This window comes from Chiloscyllium punctatum, chromosome 15, assembly GCF_047496795.1.
Source record: "Chiloscyllium punctatum isolate Juve2018m chromosome 15, sChiPun1.3, whole genome shotgun sequence".
Lineage (NCBI taxonomy): Eukaryota > Metazoa > Chordata > Chondrichthyes > Orectolobiformes > Hemiscylliidae > Chiloscyllium > Chiloscyllium punctatum.
This window is the reverse complement of record NC_092753.1, coordinates 88678715-88689803: the sequence shown is the minus strand read 5'-3', so window position 1 is coordinate 88689803 and position 11089 is coordinate 88678715. Positions and strand designations below refer to the sequence as shown.

The 11089-nt window shown below is 41.1% G+C and overlaps 1 protein-coding gene across 2 annotated transcripts in view; it reads right to left on the bottom strand.

Annotated features, from left to right (window-relative positions):
• Positions 1-290: 290 nt before the first annotated feature.
• The window catches only part of cyyr1 (cysteine/tyrosine-rich 1), a 30332-nt gene continuing 19533 nt past the window's right edge, over positions 291-11089 (bottom strand). Inside the window, exons 3-5 of one of the 2 annotated variants that reach the window (XM_072585729.1) lie at positions 10247-10404; positions 9844-9919; positions 291-832 (exon numbers count right to left, since the gene is read on the bottom strand). In XM_072585729.1, the coding sequence (XP_072441830.1) occupies positions 802-832; positions 9844-9919; positions 10247-10404 (265 nt within the window). In that variant the 3' untranslated portion in view covers positions 291-801. The remainder of the gene's footprint in view (positions 833-9843; positions 9920-10246; positions 10405-11089) is intronic. The other variant, XM_072585728.1, reaches the window with a different exon arrangement.

Here is an 11089-nt window from a genome sequence, read left to right as displayed (position 1 = left end):
CCAACCGAGTTAATTATGGTTCTCTATGTACAGACTCCAAATTATCATGGCATACTATTCATATTCTTTTATATGCAGAATTTGTTACTATCCCGGTATAATAATAAACAAGCCTTACTTTCCATGTTTCTATATACATAGATCCACTTGTTATTTTGGGATCGTATTTATTTTTCCGTACACAGGCTTTGTTGTTGATTCGACATAATATCTTGCGTTTTTTTTTTAACAGCTTTGCAAGAAGAGACAATAAAAACTGCAAGATAAAAGAAATGCATTTACTCAATGTCTTTTATAAATATCAGTATTTTTTATTACAGGCCAATTGCCTGTTCATCTTTACATTTGTAGAAATGATGCACTTCACCTTGTTTCACATCCTCGATTGTCATGCTCTCTCATGGTGGCTAGGATATTTTAGTTCAGTCTGGATAGAGAAATCACTGGATTCATAACTTACTATGTCAACAGCATTAAAGCTAATAACTTAGCAAAAAGAAAATTCAATGTTTCTAGTCGATAACATTGCTTGAAGAGCTGAGGGGGAAACTATTGCCAAGTACAGAGTTGGAATAAATCAGAAGAACAATGATGCTTTTGCTGTCTTAGGGACTACCTGCTCTCATTTATTATTAGATCAATGGAATTTCAATCAGCTTCCAACGTTGTGTTTAGTGATGTTGAGTGAGAATTTATTTTCTTGAACATCCTGGATATGGTGGAGGTGGGGTGTACTGCAAGGAAACCTGAGGTGTGGGTGTGTAAGGTGGTGGGAGATCTGCAGGATAATCCATCTCATAGTCATAACTGTAAGGCAGAGGTGGAGGAGGGACTGAAAAGAAAGATTGAGAACAAAATAAATGAACAGAGGTGGCAGCCAACAGTATTTACAAATAATAACTGGAATATTAAAAAAAGTCTACTCTGAAACATTGTCTACAGCAAAAAAAATGATGTAATAAATCATTCGACAGCATACACCTACACACAGCAATATATTTTACTAATGATACCCAGTAAAATTATAAAATTATCTACTCGAATTGAGTAACTGGGACATTTTTAAACTCAGGAATGCAAGAAAAATACATTTTTGTTGTTGGTTATTTCACAGCTATCCAGCACAAATAAATTAATGGATTTTAGAAAAGTTACTTAGATGCTAATCAAAAGCTTTGCTTGTTTTTATGCTCATACTGTCCCCTGAGGTTCTGCCACACAAATACTTTATTTACTCAGTCATATTCATATTTATTCATTCTAACTTATTAATGGGGCTATTTTCCCTGGAGCATTGGAGGTTGAGGGGTGACCTTACAGAGATTTATACAATCATGAGGGGCATAGATGGGGTAAATAGACAAGGTCTTTTCCCTAGGGTGGGAGAGGCCAGAATGAGAGGGCCTAGATTTAGGGTGAGAGGGGAAAGAATTAAAAGGGATGTAAGGGGTAACTATTTCATGCAAAGAATGATACATGTATGGAATGAGCTGCCAGATGAAGTAGTTGAGGCTGGTATAATTCTAACATTTAAAATGCATCTGCATGGGTATATGAACAAGAAGGGTTTACAGAGATATGGGCCAATGAATAGGAAGACTTTAGAGGGAAATAGGAATAGATTAATTTAGGATATCTGGTCAGCATGAACGAGTTGGACCAAATGGTCTGTTTTCATGTTGTACATGTCTATGACTCTAAATAAGATGTTGTTGTGTCGGTGTTGGATTGGGTGGACAAAGTTAAAAACCACACAACACAGGTTGTAGTCCAATAGGTTTATTTGGAAGTACTAGCTTTCAGAGTGCTGCGCCTTTATCAGGTAGCTGGGGAGCAGGATCATAAGACACAGAATTTAAAACAAAAGATCAAAGTGTCATGCAACTGATACGATATATTGAACAAACCTAGATTGCTGTTAAATCTTTTATCTTTTAGAATGGATTGCAGGTCCCAGTTGAAGCCTTCCTCAACCTTGGGTTCATGTCACAGTACAGGTGACCCCACTACACTATACACTCTCTCACACACACACACAGTCTTACATACACACTCAAGCAGACCCTCTCTCATACACAAATTCTCTCTCAGACACAGACATACACCTCTCATACTCATACCCACGTACACACCCTCTCATTGGCTTATACTCCGTCACACTCATGCACACACTCTACCATGCACGCACACATGCAAACACACACTCTCACATACACACAGTCACGCACTGACTTGCACACACTCCCACTCCCACACATACTCTCTCCCTCCCTCTCTCTCTCTTTCTCTCTCCCTCACATTGCGCACACGCATGTCAGTATGGGGTGAGTTTGCATATGCAGAATTGCATTTGCAGATACATTCTATTTTGTTCAAAAAGCACACAATCTACAGGCAGTCAATCCATGTGACATTTTATAAGCTCCTACTTTGGAAATAGAACCAATCTGATTTAAGATTGAGATACAGACAGACTTTAACCTCACACCTTTAGTGCATTATCTGAGATGAGATGCCACCTTTTATTATAAAACCTTATCTCGAGAATGTGACTTGAAAGAAATTCTGGGATTTACATGTCAATGAATTAAAACCTGCAACCCATTCTAAAAGATTAAAGACTTACTTAGAGTCACAGAGATATACAACATGGAAACAGACCATTCGGTCCAACTCGTTCATGCCGACCAGATATCCTAAATTAATCTAATCCTATTAGCCAGCACTTGGCCCATATCCCTCTAAACCCTTCCTATTCATAGACTCATCTAGACTTAACAGCAATCTAGGTTTGTTCAATATATTGATAAATTGCATAACATTGTGATCTTTTGCTCTAAGTTATGTGTCTTATGATCCTGCTCCACATCTACCTGATGAAGGAACAGCACTCTGAAAGCTAGTGCTTCAAAATAAATCTGTTGGACCATAACCTGGTGTTGTGTGATTTCTAAATAAGATGAGAGCCCATGATGTAAGGGGCAAGTTAATGGCATGTATAAACGATTGGCTGACTGGCAGAAGATGGACAGTAAGGATAAAGGGGTACTTTTCAGGATGGCAGCCGATGACTAGTGGAGTTCTGCAGTGTTCTGTGTTGGGATCACAACTATTCATGTTATATGTTAACAATCTAGATCAATTGATTGGTAAGAGTATCAAGGGTTACAAGGAGAAGGCAGTTGAATGGGGTTAAACATATCAGCCATGATTGAATGGTGGAGTAGACTTTAGGGTCTGAAATGCCAAATTCTACTCCTTTATCTAGTGGTCTTACATGTGTCTGTTGACTGATCCATGCAGACCAACAATACAGGAGGTCACTGGGATTAAAAACAGTCACAAGGAAGACATAAAGGCGTCTCCTAGACTTTAGCTAAGTCTGGAGAGTTTGGTAGCTGTGGGAATGGAGTTATGGAAGAGGGTTAGAAAAGTTAGAGTGAGGGCTCAAAAGGGTGGCATCATTCTAAGGCTGGGGGGGTGGAGGAGTGCTTCTGATTGACACTAGAAATATCCCGCCTTCCTGCTTAACAGCAACTTGCACTGTCAAAACTGCCAGGCTGTTTGCCTTCTTCTATCTTCCTCTGCTGAAGTCTATCTGCTTCCTTTATGTAAGGCCAGGTTGCATTGGGGAAGATGTTAGCTTGCTTTCAAATATACAAGTGGTGGGGCAGGTGGGGTGAGGGAGTGGTGTGGGACGTGGCAGCATGGGAGCAGTAAAATTCACACTAGAGGAGGGTAGACAAACTGTAGAAGGTGTTGGAAGCTAGGGCCATAGCTTGGAGTACACATTTTAATGTACTGTAAATTACAAACTTTTACACACACAGAAATGAATGTCATTAATCTGAAACACATTAGCTATATAACAAAGTAGTAATGAGAGCCTATTATGTTGTAGCTATTTTTGATAATGACACAAAAATAAGTAGGAAAACAAGCTGCAAGTATAATGTTGGAAAATGTGAGGTTTTCCACTTTGGGAACACAAATAGAAAACAACATACTATTTAAAATAAGAGCTTGCAGAATGCTGTGGAAGAGAAGGGTCTGGGTATACTGGTATATCAACTACAAAATCACTGAAATGCAGAAGTATTGTAAGTGGATTGGAGATATGCCATGAGGGCTCATAGAAGGTGGCACATGTGGATGCCAATATCTGTGGATTTTGGGGTTAATGTGATTGGAGCTTATGAGCCTCTCCTCATATGTTGCTGTCTGGTTTGCAACCAGGAGGTCATTTGGAGCATGCAGAGAAAAAGTGAGAATAGCAGATGCCGGAGATATCAGAGTTGAAAAGTGTGGCACTGGAAAAGCACAGCAGGTCAGATAGCATCCAAGAAGCAGGAGAGTTGATGCTTTGAGCTTAAGCCCTTCATCAGGAATATGGGTGGGGGGTGGTGGGGTAACAGGGCTGAGAAATAAATAGGAGGGTGGGGTGGGGTGGGGGAAGGCAGCTGGGAAGGTGATCGATGCAGGTGAGGGATGATGGTGATAGGTTGGAAAGGAGGGTGAAAGGTGAGAAGGACAATGGACAGGTAGGACAGTTCAAGAGGGCGGTGCCGAGTTGGAGGGTTGAATCTGAGATGAGGTGTGGCGGGGGGGGGTAGATGAGGAAACTGGTGAAGTTGTCGTTGATGCCGTGTGGTTGGAGGGAGCCAATGTGGAAAAGAGGCGTTCTTCCAATCGTCAGGTGGCTTGGATTTAGCGGTGGAGGAGGCCCAAGACTTGCATATCCTTGGCAGTGTGGGAGGGGGAATTGAAATGCTTGGCCACCGGGCAGTGAGGTTGGTGGGTGTGTGTCCTAGAGATGTTCACTGAAAGGTTCCACGAATTGGCATCCTATCTCCCCAGTGTCAAGAAGACCACATCAAGAGCAACAGACACAGAAGATGGTGTGTTTGGATGTGCAGAAAAATCTCTGCTGGACGTGGAAGGAACCTTTGGGACCTTGTAGCCGCAGGTTTTACACCTCTTGCAGTGGCAAAGGAAGGTGCTGGGAGTGGAAGGTGGGTTGAGGGTGGTCCTAATGAGACAGTTGAGGAGTGCATGGTCTCTGCGGAATGCAGATGGGATAGGGAGGGAAATATATCTCTGCTGGTGGGGTCTGGTTGTACGTGGTGGAAATGGCAGATGATAATGCACTGTATCCAGAAATTAGTTAGGTGGAAGATGAGGACCGGGGGGGGTTTTATCCTTGTTGTAGTTGGAAGTCCGGGATTCAAGGGCAGAGGTATGGGAAATGGAGGAAATGCGCTGGAGGGAATTGTTGATCACGTGAGAGGGGAAGTTACAGTCCTTGAAATAGGAGGCCACCTGGGATGTCCTGGAGTGGAAGCAGATGACAGCAGAGGCAGAGGAATCGGGAGTACGAGATAGCGTTGTTACAGGAGTCGGGGTAGGAGGAGGTGTAGTCCAGGTAGCTATGGAGGTTGGTGGGTATTAAGTAGATGTCTGTGATCAGTCAGTCGCCGGAGAGGTCTAGGAAGGGGTTGAAGGTGTCCGCGATGGTTCAGGTGAACTTGAGGTCAACGTGGAAGGTGTTCGTGAAGTTGATGAACTGTTCAATCTCCTTGTGGGAGTACGAGGTGGCGCCGGGACAGTCACCAGTGTAGCAGAGCAAACAGAATGCAAATTTATGACAAAAAAAGGGGGCAGAGTGAATGACGTGGTCTATGGCAAGATGTGATAGTGTAACTTCAGAAGATGGACTGTTACATATATTCTATGAAAAGACAGGCAATGCTAGCGTCCAAATGGGTGCCAGGGTAAGCATCTAATCACATTGCTCATGAAATGCATAAAATGTGAATTGAAATGAACTTGATGTCAATATGAACCTTGCTGGATATGACATCCAGTTTTGCCACACATCTTGCCATAGACCATGTCATTCACTCTGCCCCCTTTTTTTTGTCATAAATTTGCATTCTGTTGCAAAAAAGTCTGCAGCTCATATTAATCTGAATCAGTGACTAACTAGTAACCAATCATACAAATTAAACATATAATCTATCATACCAGTTTTCATTATGGACCTCAGCTGTCCAAAGATTTCATCAGCTGGGGTCATAACCACAGAAGTTCACAGGACCTTCCCAAAAAGATGTGGTCAAGGCTCAAAATTGGACATTGTGAATTGAACCACAGCTGGACAAATCAACCTTGACAGAAAATTGGTCAAACTAAATTAGATAGCAGCCAGAGAACTGGCTACAGAGAACTGTGTAAATGAAGATCAAAGATTGAAGGGGAACCAGTTTACAACCAGCCCAAGGATTGTGTATTGACTGCCTGAATTTGCACACATCCAGAATTTAATAAATATTTCATTTTAAGTGTGCCATTATACCAGGCCATGACGATGTTGAACAGTGTGATTTTGCAGGATTTCAATGAATCTTTGACATGTTAAATTTTCATACCGGTCTCTTGCTTTTATCTGGTAATTATCTTTACCATAATTCATTGTGTTTTTCTTCTTTGCCCATTACTTTTTTTTTCCAAAAGATTAGATTAGATTCCCTACAGTATGGAAACAGTCCCTTCGGCCCAACAAGTCCACACCGACCCTCCGAAGAGTAACCACCCAGACCCATACCCCTGACTTTGGGCAATTTAGCATGGCCAATTCACCTGACCTGCACATCTTTGGATTGTGGGAGGAAACTGGAGCACCTGGAGGAAACCCACGCAGATATGGGGAGAATGTGCAAACTTGTGCAATCAAATTGACTTTTGCTAATAATTCTGTATTTTGAACTGCAGCATGAATTTCAGCCCCTCAAAACTTGTGCCCATGTATTAGTCGACCTCCTAATTTCAGCTTTAAAAAACCATTTCAAAATTTGACATGTACACAAGTATGTACGGTAGTAATCTCAGGATTACTCCCAGTATAAAGTATTAGCAAGTTTTGGAACAATAGAACTGACAAGATTAGTGGCTAGAGAGATGTTGTAGAAAGAAGGATTTAGATTTCTGAGGTGTTGGGTCTGATTCTGGGGAAAATGGAACCTGTACAAGTTGGATGGATTTACCCAAGCAGGACTTGGCCTAATATCCCCCAGGGTCATTTGCTGGTATTAAGGTTTAAACTAAAATGGAAGGGAAAGGGAACCTGAGTTGGAAGACACAGGAAAGAGAAACAAAATTAGAATTGAAAGTTAGGAAAGTAGAAACAGGAACATCAAGGTTAACAGCAAATAGGGCCATTGTACAAAAAAGTGAATAAAAATGCTAAAAAGGCATAAAGACTATAAGATGTAGGAGCAGAATTAGATCATTCATACCATAGACTCTGCTTTGACATTCGATCATGGCTGATGTTTCTCAATCCCATTCTCTTGTATTCTCCTGAAACCTTTGATCCTCTTACTAACCAAGAACCTATCTATCCCTGTCTTAAATATACTCAATTATTTTGGCCTCTACACCCTTCTGTGACAGTAGGTCCCACAGATCAACTGTTCTCTGGCTGAAGAAATTCCTTCAGTTCTTCAATTGGGTCCTAGTTTCTCGACTAGTGGAAACTTCTTCTCCACTTCCACTTTATCCAGGCCTCTCAGTATCCTGAATGTTTCAGTCACATCACCCTCATCCTTCTAAACTTCAAATACAGACCCAGAGTCCTCAATTGCCTCTCATATGACAAGCCCTTCATACCCAGGATCATTTTTGTAAAACTTCCTCTGAACCCTCCCCAGTGCGGGCACATCTTGTCTGAGATACGAAGCCCAAAACTACTTGCAGCATTCCAAATGTGGTCTGCCCAGAGCCTTATATAGCCCCCAGCAGTAAATCTCTTTTCTTGTATTCTAGCCCTCTTGAAATGAATTTCAACATTGTACTTGCCTTTCTAACTGCCAATTGAATCTGCATGATAACTTATCTTGTGAACTAGGACTCCCAGGTCTCTTTGTGCTTCAGATTTCTGAAACCTTTCCACATTAAGAAAAAGTCTACGCTGTATTCTATGTGCCACTTCTGTGTCCACTCTCCTAGCCAGTCCAAGTTCCTCTGCAGCTCTCTGCTTTTTCAACACTACCTGTCTCTCTACCTATCTTTGTGTTGTTTGCAAATTGAGCAACAATGCCTCCAGTTCCTTCATCCAGATAGTCATTATATACTGAAATGTGAATGCTTGTTGTCCCAACACACACTCCTTTGGAACTCCAGTATTCACCGGCTGCCATTCTTAAAAAGACCCCTTGGTCTCTACTCTCTGCTTTCTGCCAGTCAGCCAATCCTCTTTCCATCCCAGTATCTTGCCCCTAACAACATGGGCTCTTGACTCATTTAATAGCATCCTATGCAGCACATTGTCACAGGCCTTCTGGAAATCCAAATAGGTCATGTCTACTGGCTTTTCTTTATCTAATGTGGTCATTACCTCTTCAAAGAATTCTAATTGATTCCTCAGGCATGACCTCTTATTGATGAAACTGTGCTGACTCTGCCTTATTTTACCATGCACTTTCAAATACTCTGCATGTCCTTAACAATGAATTCTAAAAACTTACCAATGACTGAGATCAGGCTAACCAGTCTATAGTTTCCTCTTTTACCTCTGTCCCTTCTTACATTAACTATTTTCCAGTCCTCTGGGATCCTTCCTGACTCTAGTGATTCCTGAAAGATCACCTTCAATATCTCTACAATCCCTGCTATCTCCTTCAGGACTCTGGGGTGTAGTTCATCCAGTATGGGTGATTTATCTACCTTCAGACCTTTCAGCTTCCCCAGCACCCTCTCCTTATTGATGGCCACTACACTCACCTCTGTCCCCTGACTCTGCTGAAGTTCTGGTATGCTGCTGGTGTCCTCCACTGTGAAAACTGATACAAAGTACTTATTCAGCTCCTCTGCCATTTCTTTGTTCCCCATTACTACTTTAGCCTCATTATCCAGTGGTCCAATGTCCACTCTTGCTTCTCTCTTAAGAGAGAAAAAAAGAAATGTAAGAGAGAAGTAGATTCGTTTCTAGATAGTAAAGGTATTAAGAGGCATGAGGAGACAAGGGGAGTACAGGATGGAGATATAGGATTAGCTATGCAAACATTGAATGGTGGAGGAGGCTCAATGGGCCAAATGGCCCACTCTTGTTCTTCTTTTCTGTGGTTCTAACACATATTGAGACAGAGGCAATGTAGAAGAATGGATAAAGGCAGAATTAACATGAGAAATGACTAGATAGGAGAAGATTTGCACATTACAAGGCAGATTAGATGTATTTCCTATCACAGACATTTTGGCATCAGTATATGAATAATTTGATACGTGACATTGGACAACTATTTTATGGTTGGGAGAAGAACAAGATTCTAAACGTTTGATTTCTAAAGCATTCCACCACTCTGAGTTTCTTCTGTGTCTGTTGCAGACTAATTGATAAAGTGTTACAGTCCATGTAGAGAATAATAAGACTAAAAAATTCATGCTCCCCTCCTCCACCCCACCTTCAGCAAATATATAACCTTTCCCTAGCTACTAAAAAATCTGAAGTATTAACTCTGCTTTCTCTCCACACATGCTGCTAGACTTGTGGATCCAGTGACCCTTCCTCAGAACTGGGACCTTAGTCCATAGTTTCTGCCAGCTTCTAATGGTTCCAAGTTTCCTCAGGAAAAGGAACATAAAGTTCAGATTGTTTTACTGGGAAAAGTAAAAGGCTTTTACACTTGTAGGCAATGACAGCAGGCTGTGTCATAACAATGGAGGATGTAATAAAATATATATTATCATCATTTGGAACATGGATTTCAAAATAGAAGCTGATAGCTGTGAATCAGTTCTGTGGAGGTATTTCTTTTAGACACGATACACTGTCCTTCATTTTACCTTAAAGACAGTTCCAAATAATAGCAGTTGTATAAAAACAAAAGTTGCTGGGTAAACTCAGCAGGACTGGCAGTACCTGTGAAAAGAAGGCAGGGTTAGCGTTTCAGGCCCAGCGACCTTCCTTCTTATCAACCTCATTATTACAACAAAACGTTTATGTCATGGTTAGTCTTCTACGACTGTTGAGACCTGTTTTTATCAGAATTCTACCAATCAAATTTGACAGAATTTGTTTTATTTTCATCTCGTAATTATTAAGTTCCACAAAACTAAAAGCATAGAAGTTAAAATTAAAGTGAGTGGAGGTCCAATAAACCGAGGTGGATAAATGGAGAAATTGGCACATGTCTGGGTTCATTAAATGACTGTTAAATCAAAACTTTGCTGATTCTTTGTTTCTTACCAGTGAATTGACTGACGGTATTGATATGAGATGCCTGTATCACACCCACACGTGTGCTCCCACTGTTTTTGATCCACATGCAGATACAAATAGCTATTCCAGCAACCACTCCCATGAGAAAGACAATCCCAAATACGACACCTGCTATTGCTGTGCCTCTGTAAAACAAAGAATTGTTACTGCGAGATGGAGATGCAATTGGAAATTAAATTTAAATTATTTTAGCTTGATGAGTTACATTGAGCTGTTTGTGACTGCTTTGCCTAGAGTCTAGGGAGGTTTCTCTCCATATTTTACCAAGCATCTCTCATTAATTACCTACTCTCCCACAATGGCAATTTGTCCATCACATTACATCAGGCTTTGAGTCTAAATGCATTAATGTTGAGGCAGTGTGGAAACAGAAGGAAAGAAAAGGAAGCAATCAAAATCCTGGGACACTGGGCTCAAAGATCTATGAATCAAAAATAAGCCTTTTCAGTCACAAAGAAGACAAATGTCAAAAACTTGCAGCTCTAAGTAGACATCATCCTCGAACTGAGAGACAGCAAACAGATATATCACCATTGCAACTTGGACTTCTTGCGGTGAGGGAGAAAGAAAAGCAGCTAGTTGGCTCATTTAACTGGACAGCCAGTGTTAATCTGATTATAACCAGGGTGCGTGGGGTTTAATCCCCATTTCAGCTAGTGTGGATTTGGGACCTGCCTCCTTACCATACCAATGGTGAAAGTCATGGTCTTAACTTCAGGCAGGTATTTTCAGGAAAAGGTATACCATATCAGAAAAATTACGTAAGTTGCCTTCCAGCACATTCATGCTGCTTTTCCCTATATCAACCTT